Here is a 15,400-nt window from a genome sequence, read left to right as displayed (position 1 = left end):
GGTCTAATTCTTATCACGCGTATTTCCGTTTAAAAGTTTGAAAAGAAAAAAAAATGTTTACACATGATAGTTCAGGTGATGGTAAAGTTTAACAGCTGTTGTACCCACGGTTGCCACGTGATTGGTTTGATAAAGATGACAGATGCGTGGTATTTAGATACTTTACCATCTGACGTTTTGATTTTAATTTTCGATTATTGTCATGCATTTGATTTGGTACGACTTAGCGAAGTTTGTACACGGTTCCGTGATATTATACGGGAAGAAACACTTTGGATCAAGAAGAGTAAGCAGCCGATTGTGACGAATCAAACTTCAAGAAAGTTTCGCGAAAGGTATGATAGGTTACGTTTAAATATTTTTTTCTGTATATAACATATTATTTTTGTCGCTGTTTTTAGTTATCGTCCGTGAGGTGATTTTATTTGCACAATTCTGTGCGTTGCAAAGTTCATAATATGTGTTGATACAAAAGACAAGAAGCTTTTATCTTAACATACAAATATACGAAATCTAGAAAGCTTCAGGTGGTTCCCAATTGTTCCATAGTACTAACAGTTAATTATATATTTTATATTTATGCCATATATATTATACATTATATTATGTATCATATATTGATAATTAACATAAGAAATAAAATGAAAGATCACTTACATTTTTTAGAAATAAATTACATTGTTATTAATCATATTACTACTAACTATATTACTATTAATTATAAATTTAAGTTATAATTGTAGTATAATATAACATATTAATAAAGTTATGTATTAAACAGAATTTTATTAAGGTTCCAATATCTCAATTTAACAGGTGCAATTCATTACTAAGTTTACGTACAAAATGGCATGTTTCAAACAATTGGCAATGTGGCAAATACGAGAAGAAAGTTATCTTCTCTCAAAATGCAAAAGTTATACCACATATTCAATTAACCAAAGATATTTTATGGTGGAGTGGTGGAAATCAATTGTATGGTTTTAGACGTACTGAACCATTTCAAGATAATAACCGAATTTTTATTCATGATAATGTTACGAGTAATATTTGCAAATTTATTGTCAAGAATGATTGTATTGTTACAGGCCATAGGTATTTAGCCATAGGCTTCGTATTAATCAAGATAATAGCAAAGCTGACATCTTATAAAATATTATTTCATATACTTACCATTTTTTGCAGAGATGGAAGTATACAATTTTGGACAGGGCCACAAAGTAGCCAAAATATAGATTTTTACTTTAATATAGAACGAGCACATTCTAGAAGTGTAAATGCATTGGATGAAACATTTTCAGCTATTATATCAGGTTCCAGTGATGGTACCGTGAAGGTATAATTTTAAATATTACTTCAAAAAGTATATAATTAATCCTTTCTGGTCATAATTTCTGAGGGCATTGATCTCACCAATACTTCAATGCCTGGCAATACCCGGACTTCGACTGGAAAGAGTTAACATTTGAATAATATTGTAATAATATCTAGATTTGGACATCTCTTGGAGAAAGGATCTCAAATGTACCTTTAGCAACGATAAATATTGCACAGTGGGTGTGTTCTCTTTCAGTTGATCCAATGAGTGAAAAGGTTGCCGTAGGTACTGCTGGTGATAGTGATATACCTCATCTTCATATATTTGATCTTAAACAGTAAGCTATTATTTAAATAAACGCAAATTGAAACTTCGAGAACGCCTATATAAAATTTATGTTTCATAATAATTTCAGTTATACCGAATTTGATATGTTAAAGACAGATAAAAAAAGATATGCAGGGACATTAGATATGGTTTGGGATAGCCCACAAACTTTGCTTACCTGTGGATATGATACTTATATTCGGAAATGGGACTTGAGGTAAATATAAATATTTCTTATCTTAAAATAATAGCATCATTATTTTTACTAAAAAATAATTATTCTAGGACTGGAACATGTGTGTATTCGTGGCGAGAACCAACAGATGCAACTTTATACTGTATATCATCAGACTATCAGTACACTATGATTACTGGAACTAAATTTAATTGTAAGGCTGTTCTCTGGGATCAAAGACAAAAAAATTATGTACAGGTCAGTACTGTCGTATTTCTTATACGATATTCGATATAATATACAATTTATATATCATATACAATAACGTTAAATTATATTTATAACATATTTTTACTTTTTACAGATCTACTTCATGAATCTTCGTAGAATGTCCAGTCCTACTTATTCTCTCAGCTTTGATAATACACATTTATATGGGGCAACGGATCAACATTTAGTCGAATTAAACTTCTCAGGATATTCATACAAAAAATCCAATTACAAAGAAATTCTGAAATATGAATACGTAGAACCGGTTAGAAATGGCTGAAACTGGGTCGTGCACAATGAATGCGTAATATTAAGTACACTAACATGCAGGAATATTTGGACCCTTCCAAATTGTTGCAAATATATACTCATATTTGCAAAAATATTATTGCAAAAAAAATACTCTTCAAAGAAAGCTCTTTAATTTAATTTTCGCCTCTGACAATCTCAAACAATCATATATAGTTAAAAACAATAAATAAATTTATTAAAATAATAGTTAACATTAAATACTATAAATAAAGTAGCAAATATTTTAGGTGGGTTAAAATTGTATTTGTTTAATATTGAAACAATATTTGATCTCAGTTATGGCAAGAAACAAAAAATCAACAGTAGAGGAATATTATTCTATCATAATGTCAAAAATGTAATAGAAATATCAATATTTTGATTTGATTGTACAAAAGGTCGAAATAATTATGCATGGCAGTGTATATAAAATAAGAAACACTATATGACTGATATAGATTAAGGTATTTTACTATTTAAATTATTGACAAATTTAATTGTAAATTAAAAAGCACATCACATTTGCAATAATTATTAACACTTTATTATATCAACAAGTATTAATTTCTGCAAAACTCTTTCTTTTAAATAATTGTTATAAAATGTAAAGAATTTGATTTAATGCACGCATAATTATACAATTCATTAGTACATTCGTCAAGAACATTTTTTAGTTCTCAACCTAAAGTATATAAGAAACTATCCGCAATTTAATAACGCTAGGAAAAAAGAACTTGTAATACATAAAACTAAATATATTTATTAAAACTGATTTAATGCGTTTGTTCCTTCGCCCTTTTATATTTCATAATACAGAAGCTATTTTTGTTACAATTAACTTCTCTTGTTATAAATAAGGATATGGATACATTCAGACATTAGATGCTGCAAATCCAAACTCAAAATTAAGTATTGTGTTAAGTAACTTCTTATGATAATCTATACCTCACCTGTCCTTGAAATAATCCTATCAAAGCATTTTTCTAATCATATAGTTTAGAATACCACCGTGTTTATAATATGTTAAATCTACTTCGGTATCGAATCGTAGGATTACTTCGAACCTTTTACCATCATCCGTAGTAATGGTAATTGGTTGACCAGGTTCAGAATTCTCAGGGATTGCTATATCATACATTTCATAACCGGTCAATCCTAAGGTCTCTGCGTTTTGCCCAGGTAGGTACTGTAGTGGAATAATACCCATACCTACCAAATTTGACCTGAAAAATAGTAATGGCAATAAAATGTATATAAGGTACTCTCCTACATTTTACATTTTGAAGGTTCCTACAATGTAAAACTTTCTCCGATTTATTTTGTAATAAACAGTTACCTATGTATTCTTTCATATGACTCAGCTATAACCGCTCGAATTCCAAGAAGATATGGTCCTTTCGCAGCCCAATCTCGTGATGATCCAGATCCGTATTCTTTGCCGACAAGAAGTATTAAGGGTGTTTGATCTTTTGCGTATTTTTCAGCTGCGTCGAAAATATCCATCTAGAAACATACAGTTATGTTCAAAGATCAGCGAAGTGCATCCACTGTCAAGGTGATCATCCTGCCAACTACAAAGGCTGCTCAGCCTACAAAACTCTGTACTCAAGCAAATACCCCAAACTTAGAACAAAAGAGGAAAATTACCAAACACCCAGCTCGCCGAAATCCACCGTTATCCCAATCCCCCCAACCAATCAAACACCCAGCCCTATCAAACTCACCACTCCCTCAAACTCCTATGCCCAAGCGGTACAAGGCACTCAAAATACACCAAATAGCCACAGGGATCCTCCCCAAAATAGTGCCCCCATCTCACCTAACACAGACAACGTCTCTAGACTTGAAAAGCTAATAGAGAAACAATCAGAGCAAATAAACAATTTGCTATCGCTATTAACAATCATAATGGAAAAATTAATACGCCCAGACACAAAATAAAACCAAGACGCATAGCTCTGTGGAACGCCAATGGTCTAGCGCAACGCAAACTTGAGCTAGAACTCTTCCTAAAACACCAGCTAATCGACATAATGCTCATATCTGAAACCCACTTCACCGACAAAAACTACCTGAACATAAACGGATACTACCTTACCAACAGACAATTCATAGTTAAATGTCTAGGCGCCACTTCCGCAACATTCCCAATAGAATCCGGCATACCGCAAGGTAGTGTCCTCGGACCCCTACTATTCTCCATCTACACTGCCGACTTACCCATATCAAACGAGGTAACAATAGCAACATTTGCCGACGACACAGCACTATTAGCTACCCACGCAGACCCGGCAACTGCCTCATCCACTCTCCAGCGAAGTCTCGACTCCATGGAAAAGTGGTTCCAAAAATGGGGTTTTAAAATAAACGAAAAAAAAATCCTCCCATGTAACCTTCACGCTCCGAAAACAAACCTGCCCCCAGGTCACCATTAACAACACAATAATCCCAAGCAAGGACTCCGTAAGATACCTGGGCATGACCCTGGACAGGAGGCTAACTTGGAAAAAACATATCTCGGAAAAAACAAAGCAACTAAAGGAAAAACTAAGAAAATTCTATTGGCTCACGGGCCGACGCTCCAAACTAAACATACAGAACAAAATAACCCTCTACAAAGCCGTAATAAAACCTGTCTGGACCTACGGAATCCAACTATGGGGAACAGCAAGTAACTCCAACATTGAAATACTCCAACGCTTCCAATCGAAAACGCTAAGATCCCTATTAAATGCACCCTGGTATATTACCAACGAAACAATCCACCGAGACCTCAAGATACCTACAGTCAAAGATGAAATACACAAGTCCAGAAGCAGATATAGCACAAGAGTCAACAACCACCACAACCCACTAGTCACCCAACTACTGGACACGACGGACCAGATCCGCAGACTAAAAAGAAAATACCCACTAGATTAAACCCTTAGTCCTACTAGAATCAACAATATAAAGCTATTATAATCCATGTCATTGTATCACGCCAAATTAAGTTACTGAAAATTCTCAACGAGAATTGATTGTAAATATTCTAATAAATAAAAAAAAAAAAAAAAAAAAAAATGTTCAAAGATATTATAGAGACTAGTTTATTTGATTTTAATATGTCTACAAACCTCTTCCTTAGTAGGAATGTAAATTGTACGTGGTCCAGCTTTTGTTAAAAATTTGTTTACCAAACGAATGTTAGCGAACGTACCTCGTGCCATTACTTCGTCGTTACCTCTACGTGAACCGTAAGAATTGAATTCTTTTGGTGTCAAACTAAAAACGGAAAAGTCACAAATGGATCAAATAAAAGATATATTTATCTTCTTTACTCTTATCTTTCTTTACTTGTACTTTAAACGTACCCACGACCTGCGAGATATCGTGCTGCCGGGGAATTGCGTGCAATACTGCCAGCTGGACTGATATGATCTGTTGTAACAGAATCGCCAAGATTCAGAAGAACGCGTGCTTTGGTAATTGGTTTGATTTTTGCTAATTCCTAATTATAATAAAAATCTCAATTAATTCTAACTTACTTATCAAATATAAAATAACATGTCTCTAAAAATTAATAGATTTATGAAGTTGTATATAGGTACATAATGTAGTGCACAAACTTTGCCAATGTGTTCTATAAATAAAATAAGATTAAAATGTGACAAATATATGAAAAACATTGATCCTCTTTCTTTTATTTTAATATTAAAATACTACTTTACTTTACTTTACTTTACTTTAATAATAGGATAACATTTTTGTTGATACAAGATATTATATATACAAGATATTATAGATATATATACAGGTATAGATATATATATATATATATATATATATATATATATAGGTATATATACAAGATATTATATATACAAGATTTACTGTTTTTGCGCACGATTTAAATATTCAACAGTAAACATACTGTTTCGTTTCAGCTTCGTTCTTGCGAAGACGGAGGTCACGATTTTCAAAATGTAGCAAGTATTTATATGGATCGCGAGTATAAAGATGTGCATTTCGTTTACGAATTGTGTGTCTCTAAGTTCTAGAAGTTCTGGAAGTTCTAGAAGTGTCGTTAGAAAACATCATGAATCATTCAACTTTATACTGATAAAAGCAGATAATACATCGAAATATACACATTTATAAGTATGTAAAGCTTTACGTTTCATATTTTTATTATAATCTTCCAATGTAGCTATAAGCTGAAACATGCATTTATGGACTTTTTGCTACATGACTTTTTGTAGTTTTGTTTTTATTTATAAAACATACAGGCAAAGTTCGTACACTAAACTGCGGGATGATCTTTATAATATAATATTCACCTTTTGCAAATTTTCGAAGTATGGTGGACTCTTTATGTACGTGGAACTTGCATCCCATGGATATAATGTAGAATCTGGAGCTAGCAAGTTTGCCCAGCTAGAGCTACCCTGTTTAATTTTACTATAAACTTCTGTAAACATTGCAGGTATTACGAATTTTTGCTCGACAACTTGAATTTCTGATCTAGTAGGCCAAATATCTTGCAGGTATATGGGAGTGCCATCCGGTCGACGACCTGAATATTATGAGCATTATTATAAAATTTTTCAAAGACCATAAAATTAATTAAATCATTCATTTACCAAGTGGTTCTTTTTCAAAGTCTATATCTACCGTTCCAGCAATGGCATAAGCAATTACCAAAAGCGGTGATGCTAGGTAATTTGCTCGTGTGTGTGGATGAATTCTGCCTTCGAAATTTCGATTACCGGACAATATACCACAACATACAAGTCCGTTCTATTTAAGTAAAACAAGCAATTGGAAGAGATAGAAATTATTTACGTGATACAGAAGTTGAGGACATCTAATATATTATTACCTTTTCAATACTTTCAACAATAACATCTGGAAGAGGACCGCTATTGCCGATACAGGTCATGCATCCGTAACCGACAACATCAAATCCTAATTTTGTTAAATATGGAATCACCCCACTTTCCTCCAAATAATAAGTAACGACTCCAGATCCCGGAGACAATGATGTTTTAATATAAGGCGCAACGCATAAACCAGCTTCAACGGCATTTTTTGCAAGGAGACCTAGGGTTATAAGATTCTATTCTACTAAAAATATTCAATTTTTAAATATGAAATTTTAATCATTTTGATAATATATCTTAGACCTTTAATATACCTTTTTCCGTGCCCGCCTATCTTTTATTTTTTTAATAGATATGATAATATAGACAGTCATAATATAGACATTAAATAATAAAAACTCCAATACAAAAAAAAAAAACTGAAAACTACAATTAACAGAATAATAACAAGGTTTTGCTATAACATATACGTCATATTATTATATGAAAAATAATATTTTATTACAAAATTTTGGCGCCCCCCTGGCAATAGTTCGCGCTTCCCAAGTTGGAAACCGCTGTCTAAGACCGTGAATTATTTTTTATATTTCAATGGGTAATAAAAAACGGTCAAGGTAAAAATATTTTATAAAAGAAATTACCTGCTCCAAGCATGACACTGGGGTTGCTAGTATTAGTACAACTAGTAATAGCAGCAATGACCACCGAACCGTGCCTTAGTTTGTAGTCTTTCCCTCCATACTCAAACATACCTACGGTATCTACTTTCTCAGGGCTTAAACCATATCCTTTGAATCCTACCTGAAAAAAAAATTTATTAATAATATGCTTTCCTACTATTCAATAAAGCAAGATTGAGATATAAAATAAAAAAAAATATATATATAGAAGTATAGCATACATAAACAATTAGTTTTTGTAGATAGGTTTAGAAAAGTTTATATGAAAATATAAAAATGAAAAATCATTTTTTCGCATCATAGATTGCTTCAAGGAGTGGGAATCTAAATCCTTTCGTACATCAATACACGAAAGTTTGATGACCTACGAGCATGATTGCACGTAGAATTCATTGTCCGATGATTTGCTGAAGGCGCAGTCTTATATCGCAAAACGGCAGGTCTCCAACTGTTTCGACATTCGATGTCCAATATATAAAGCTTTACTTCTATTTCATTCGTATGTAATTATTTATCTTACACGTTTAGAAATAAATAGGATGTTCCATGAATAGTGAGCAAGAATTTTAGTATAAATTCAAGAGGTTGGGCATCGAAGCAAGTAAATAAATTTATATAATCACATGTTCATGTGAACAGATATATAATATATAATAATATATAAAGATAAAAATTAAATAATCTACTTATATAAAGTATCATTATAAAATGTTCATACATTTTGTACGAACATCACTCTAATAACAATTATAATATGAATCCTAAATTAAATTATAATTAACAAAACTTTAGACAATATCTATATATGTATACATATACATAAATTTTTGTTCAATTTTTTTAAGATACTGTAATTTTTTTAAGATACTATATATTGTTATATTGATGGTAGTTTCACCAATGTAGTAAAATTCCATAAATTCACAGGACAGTAAACCGAGGATGGCATTTTCCTTCGGAAACAGCTGTTCGAATATCCTTAATGATACTTTCGTTTGTAGAGGTTGTCAAGGTCATTGTGATTACTTTTGGAACTTTGGAATAGTAAACCCATTGTCGATGTCTAAATTGTTGGAGACCCTTTAGCGTGAAATACGCATTATTCTAGACGATTATCGGCAACGTTATCGTCCGAGCTTTCCCTCGCATTTAGGGATTACTTCCACAAATTCTAAACGGGCGAAGCAGTTACTTTCTCCGTTCTTTTGCAAAGCAATTACCTATAGTTTCACGAAACCTGGGACCCAAAATCTAAAATCTAATCTCTACTAGAAAATATTTTCTATAATATGAGTTTCAAAATAATATGAATTTTCTATAATGTGATATATGTTATTGTAAAAAAAAAATGTAAGCAAAGTTTGTATAAAATTCATCAAATATTAGAAATTTTATTTTTTATCTAAAGGGACTGCAGTAAAGAAACAACTTCAGTACTAAGTAACTTGAGCACACCAATAAAAAATTAATCAAAATCAAATCACTCTTTCAAACATGCTAACATTAACTCAGAATAGTTTTACTATTTCAAACATGCTATAAATTTGTAATAACGAACTTTCGCATTTTTGAAAATACAGGATTTTTAAATATAAAATGCTCTTATACCTACTATACCTGTACTTCTTCTTCTCTTCCAATAAATACAATTTAAATACTAAAACTGTCTTCCTATTGCTACAAACTCTTTAATTGCTATGCATACGATAGAAAAGGATTTTCCAGAAATAATTTCAGTAGAGAGAACAAGACCAATCGTTTGCAATATAAGGCACGGCGAATATCTGTACATAAGACGGTGGTATGCAACAAAATGCGTGAGCTTTGCAAAATGAATGGATGTTGTATCAGCAATTTCAGCGAGGTTGCACGTCGTTCGTAGCCTCATCGAAAACAGTCGCCCGTGCTCTCCGCGAAATTCAAGATCGATCGATCATCGGTACGTATAAAATATTTTTTACATACGGAGATCGGTTACGGCTGCAATTGTTATAACATTATCATCAGCCGTGCATATGTAAATTCTTTACAGCCTCTCAATGACAAAGATATTCTAATTTGATATCTGACTTCTTTCTTTTTAAGAATAATATATATAAAATTAAATTTTTAAAAAATTATATTATGTTACCTAATCAAGGTTCTATAAAAGACATAATATTTTCAAATATAAATCAACTTTTGCTTTTAAATAACTTTATCAATTTCATTTGTAACTTGAAAATCTCTAAGTACATATTTTGAGAAATTCTAATTATCCTATTCTCTTCTCAATTTTAGTTCTTTAATTTTTCCTTTTCTTTTTATTTGAAAATCGTTTGATACTGATACTCGTGGATTAAGTCTTCGATTGATATTGATACTCGTAATTTCTTAGGATTCTTTCAGAAAGAAACGGTATAGTTCTTGGGCCGCATCCTATAGTTCATGGCCAAGTCAAAAATCCGACGACAAAAGGGCGTTGAATTTCATGACACGGATGAACAGTCAGCTCTCTATGATTCACGTGGATGAGTTTTCAGCAAATGTCCTTACTGTGATAGCATAGTAATGCGATTCCGATGTTGAACATCTTTCAATAGAAATCGATCGGTCCCTTGTTTTTAAAATCATGCGAGCTTGTTGTTGCTTCATCACGTTCGCACGATTATCGTTACTGCTTTTGACCAATATTTATATCGTGTTGGACAACTATTAACATATAAGAATCTAAAGCATACAATGACTGATTCATGTACATAAACGTAACTCATTCTCAAACTAGCAATAAATGAAGGTTGTTCATGTAAATATTGCGCGATTTGAAAAAAGATAATTCTGTCTTATAACTGTCTCTCTTAAAATCATCCATTGAAAACATTTATTAAGAACTATTTATCTTGTGAATTGACTGCGGACTTTTGTGCAAATTCGTATTTCTAAAAATATAATTAAAAAAATAAAATTTCAGTAGAAAATTATTTTACCTACCAAGTATTATAGCAAGCACAGTACTTTGGATTTTTATATTATCTACATTGCATGTAGTTTTTCACTTTCAACTTTCGTATAAATGCATAAAAATCCACAATCTACTTATAAATAATTTACCAAATATTTTTTTCTTATTGTTCAACAAACGATTAAGTTAATCAACTCAGTAATTATAATTATATTTATTTTATACTAAATAATAACTATAAACCTATAAGATTTATTTTTGCCAATATTTCTATGTTATTCCTGAAAACAGTACATGATTTCATTTTAGTTGTTTACAGGGAAACATTGTATGCACAGTGACCTCATCGAAAAATCTTTGTCTACCTGAGGGAGGTATAGAAAGTTCATGGAATGTTCACCAGGTTTGTGTGGATGGCCAGCATTGCTTAAGGAAGAAGGGTAGGGGGTACCTTCAGGGAACATATAAATGAGACGGACGAGCGTAAAAGGTCATTAGTGTGCAGTTAATAAGTGCGGACGGTCAATCATCGTAATCGAAGTCGACAGTGCTTTAGCTGTCTAGTGGCTTCAACTTCAACTTCGAACAAAAATTAATCTTCGTAAAACATACTACATATTGTGGGAGTTAAAATCGTTACCGCTTCGTCTTTGTGATAAACTGTTTTTGAACTGTTAGTGATCTGTTATTAATCTTAAGATTCAATCGGTATGATCGAATGACGATCGGTATAGTCATTTTGCTTGTATTCATCTCACAGTATAACATTCGTACCAGTTAAAGAAGTTAGGCCGAAGAAACATCGTACATGTTTGAAGAACAATATGGAGGCTGCTATCGGATGAAATCTCATCCGGTGTGGTTGGTAAAGAAGCCTCACCGGGTTGAATTCATCCAGTGTCTGCCTCCGTTCTCCAATCGTTATTAAGAAGTATTTACGAAACGTATACTCTCGTTATTAGGGACGAAGTATTCATCTAGTACTACGTTGCAAAGAAATCGTGACTAGATCGAAATACTCGTCCTCAATAGCGAGATTCATCATCCACAAGTGTGTGTCATCCACAGCTTCAACATTTCTACCAAATCGTCTCGTTTATTTTTCCTTGGTGATCTATTTATATGGTGAATCGAAAGACCATAAAGCTAGACCAGCAAGGTGAGATAAACGAGACATATCTTCATGTAACATGGTGAAGCATAATGATTATATACCAAGGTACAAGGTAACAGGATTTCTCTCCAAATATTTCAAAATCGCGCTTTGTGAACTCATATACACGCCACAGATAATCGTCTTTTAGATGAAAGGATCCGAAGGGACTCTTGCTGTGATGTGTCGCCCTAAGAGATTCATATCACAGCAGTAGTTACCTAGGATTCTTTCGCCTTTCTCCACTGGGAAACTTTAGCAAGCACACATCACGCTTCGAAATAGCACGCAGAACGACGCGCTTGGAAAGACGCAGAAAGATGCACATACTTCCAAGTACAGCATGGGATAAACGTGATCCTGTTTGACGGTAATAATTGATCGTCACTGGGTTTTGTTTGTCCCATACGAGTACTGGCCAATCATCGCTATTGCATGTTACTACACAATCAAATGCCCTGCACAACGGATGTTAATAAGTTGGCACAATAGTATTCTATGGTAAGAATGTTATGATGACTTAAAAATCCTACCTTATTAGTAAGGCACTTCCTGAAATCTGCCTTCATATCTACGACCGACACTCGATCGTGGGGCCTCTTAGGGCCACTAACGCTAGATACAACACTTGCTAAATCCAAAGTGACTGTCTCTGAGAAGACCGGATCTTGGTTTGGGTCGTCATAGTTCCTTAACATGCGTACACTAGTAAGATATTTCTCTATCATATTAATATGTTCGTCAGTTCGTCCTATAAAAGAATTTTATACATGAATTGGATCGTAGAGGTGTTCTTGCCAAGTTTAATATTCTTTTTATAGTTTGTATACCTGTTTGCTTTAAGTATGCTAAACTCTGCTGGTCAATAGGGAAGAATCCAACCGTTGCACCATATTCTGGGCACATGTTCGAGATTGTTGCGCGATCTGCAATACTCAATTGAGAAACGCCTGGACCAAAGAATTCTACAAATTTTCCAACAACTCCAATCTGACGAAGGTGCTGCAATTATATGAATAAATAAATTATTATATAAATAAATTATAAATCTTTTGTATCATTAGGTTCACAAATATCTTTTTAAAACTAGGAAATTTTCTGCTACCTTAGTAATTGTAAGAACAAGATCTGTTGAAGTCGCATATTGATTCAAGACTCCCTCTAATCTATATCCCACTACTTTTGGTACTATCATTGATATCGCCTGACCTAACATAACAGCCTCAGCCTCAATTCCTCCAACACCCCATCCAAGTACACCGAGACCATTGATCATAGTTGTATGGGAATCTGTCCCAACTACGCTATCAGGGTATAACATATTGTTCGTATCAAATACAACTCTGGCTAGGTATTCCAAATTTACTTGATGTACTATTCCACTTCCTGGAGGTACGATTAACATATTTTGAAACGCTTTGGCACCCCATTTTAAAAACATAAATCGTTCCTTGTTTCTTTCGAATTCGAGATCTTCATTTTTTTTCAAGGCATCTTTGCTGGAAAAGATCATTGTTATCAGAACTATGTTATCTTTATTACCCAATATAAAGTTATTATCGCTATTTTAAATATTCGTGTAATATCGTTTATATTGATGAAACGAAAGAAAAAAAGAAACAAAAATAAATTTAGAGTTGGCCTTGTTATGTAATCATGTTACACAAAAATACAAAATTATCTTTTTGATTTGATAAGTACACACTTTACACTTCACTTTTTTGTCAAATTAAATATGTAGCAAAATGATTCATTTACCTTCTAATAAAGTCAACTTGTATTGAATGATCAATAACAAGATCAGATGGACAAATAGGATTTATTTTCTTTGGATCAGATCTTAGTCTTTTCACAGCATCTCTCATAGCTGCAAAATCCACAACTGCTGGCACTCCAGTAAAGTCCTATTTAAAATGGAACTTAGGTCACTAACAAAATCATAAACACATAAAAGTTGTCTTTTATAAAACTATTTACCTGTAATATTACTCTAGCTGGTTTAAAAGCCACTTCTGCTCCTTCTTCAAGAGCCTGATTATGTTCCCAGTCTGAAATCTTTTCAACATCAGATTTCTTTACCTGGAAATTATCACAATTTCTGATTGCACTTTCCAAGAGTACTCTAATCGAGAAAGGTAATCTGTCTGTAAAAATATCCATGTTAAAAAATTGTAAATCTTTTGTATGAAATAATATGTTTAACAATTCATTAATACATACCATATTTTTTTCCAATATTAGTAATGTCAAAATACTTATATTCCTTAAGTCCAATTTTAATGGACTTCATTAAATAATTGTATGGATTTTCGTCTGAAAATAATTTGCCATATTAAAATTGCATTAAATAAAAATATTATTTATTTCCTGAAATAGAAAATATTGATTTTGAAATTAGAATATATACAAAATTATAAAACAATCATATACTCTCTATAAAATAAATATTTATAATATCAAACTTCTTTTCAAATTTTCAATTCTTCATTCATATAATTGCTTTAGTTAAAATTTAATTACATATTACTTAATTACTAATTATAGAAATTATACTTCATCAAAAATCAAATGATAGCTGTCCAGAAATCTTCGTTTAATTTTCTTTTTTCAACTGTTGTGGCATTTTAAACAAGAGAATGAGTAAAAAATATTCATGCAATGTAGTTGTCAAATGTAACAGGTGTCATAAAATTATAAGCAATGTCACATTGTATTTTTTATTTAAAATAAATTTATTTGACTTTATATATGTCTTGAGTTTATATATGACTAATTTAAGATTCTCATGTATTGTCATGAAAAAATAACATAGAAAAATGAAATTTGAAAAGATTGTTTTTTCCGGTGATTTCTTAAATTAGGGCAATGCATGCATAATATTATGCAAATTTTATATTGTAATAAATTACGAAACATTTTCTTTCAATAGAATATAAAAATGTGAAATTAAAACAATAAATTACAGTGTAAACGCGTTTTCATTTTTTTTAATTATTGTAAATTTATTTTAAAAATAAATGAAAATAGACAAAGCAGATCTTGACACTTACCAGCCATGATTGTCACTGTACCAGTCACGTCGTCCAATTCGCTTACGATGTGATATTATTTATACAGGGTGACGAACACATACGTTACAAAAACATTCTTTTTTTTAGAGAAATTTGTTTGCCTACATTTTAATATTCTATAATAAAGATAATAATTATATTAAATTATAATAGATTGCAATATATTATTCAATATAATGCATACATTATTTTCCTTTATCGAAATTAAAAATCATATAAAAATATTATTTTATAATAATGTGAGAAATTATCTACTTGCTTATGAAACATGTGATTTACATTCGATGAATAACAATTTTTATGCAGTTGTAA

General features: G+C 31.8%; 2 protein-coding genes and 1 long non-coding RNA gene across 3 annotated transcripts; 2 read left to right on the top strand and 1 right to left on the bottom strand.

Moving 5' to 3' along the window:
• The first annotated feature begins 63 nt into the window (after window positions 1-63).
• LOC126923896 (F-box/WD repeat-containing protein 4) lies at window positions 64-3,153 on the top strand. The gene is made up of 7 exons (XM_050737832.1): window positions 64-335; window positions 817-1,095; window positions 1,186-1,336; window positions 1,492-1,655; window positions 1,734-1,862; window positions 1,931-2,078; window positions 2,185-3,153. Exons 1-7 carry the CDS (start codon window positions 64-66, stop codon window positions 2,368-2,370), a joined length of 1,329 nt encoding a protein of 442 aa, XP_050593789.1. The 3' UTR covers window positions 2,371-3,153.
• On the bottom strand, window positions 3,122-15,197 carry LOC126923877 (cytoplasmic aconitate hydratase-like). The gene is made up of 15 exons (XM_050737760.1): window positions 15,068-15,197; window positions 14,238-14,330; window positions 13,995-14,161; window positions 13,776-13,921; window positions 13,123-13,516; window positions 12,848-13,019; window positions 12,551-12,768; window positions 7,885-8,044; window positions 7,243-7,463; window positions 7,004-7,160; window positions 6,701-6,936; window positions 5,735-5,871; window positions 5,498-5,645; window positions 3,718-3,884; window positions 3,122-3,604 (listed from the first exon to the last, which is right to left on the bottom strand). Exons 1-15 carry the CDS (start codon window positions 15,072-15,074, stop codon window positions 3,352-3,354), a joined length of 2,676 nt encoding a protein of 891 aa, XP_050593717.1. The 5' UTR covers window positions 15,075-15,197; the 3' UTR covers window positions 3,122-3,351.
• LOC126923932 (uncharacterized) lies at window positions 6,431-10,718 on the top strand. The gene is made up of 3 exons (XR_007713352.1): window positions 6,431-6,521; window positions 9,649-9,862; window positions 10,301-10,718. It is a non-coding gene; the product is annotated as an uncharacterized LOC126923932 (long non-coding RNA).
• Window positions 15,198-15,400: the final 203 nt, after the last annotated feature.

The sequence above is a fragment of the Bombus affinis genome, chromosome 14 (assembly GCF_024516045.1).
Source record: "Bombus affinis isolate iyBomAffi1 chromosome 14, iyBomAffi1.2, whole genome shotgun sequence".
NCBI lineage: Eukaryota > Metazoa > Arthropoda > Insecta > Hymenoptera > Apidae > Bombus > Bombus affinis.
Note: the sequence above shows the minus strand (reverse complement) of the source record. Positions and strands in the feature narration are given on the sequence as shown.

Bases quoted from the DNA above. Each gene is read 5' to 3' on its own strand.
- LOC126923896 (XM_050737832.1), top strand. From the start codon at position 64: ATGATAGTTCAGGTGATGGTAAAGTTTAACAGCTGTTGTACCCACGGT. The intron at 1,337-1,491 runs GTATAATTTTAA...AATAATATCTAG, and splicing joins CCAGTGATGGTACCGTGAAG to ATTTGGACATCTCTTGGAGA. The intron at 1,656-1,733 runs GTAAGCTATTAT...TAATAATTTCAG, and splicing joins CATATATTTGATCTTAAACA to TTATACCGAATTTGATATGT.
- LOC126923877 (XM_050737760.1), bottom strand. The intron at 13,922-13,994 runs GTAAATAGTTTT...CATTTTAAATAG, and splicing joins CAGCTAGAGTAATATTACAG to GACTTTACTGGAGTGCCAGC. The intron at 7,161-7,242 runs GTAATAATATAT...TTACTTAAATAG, and splicing joins TTGTTGAAAGTATTGAAAAG to AACGGACTTGTATGTTGTGG.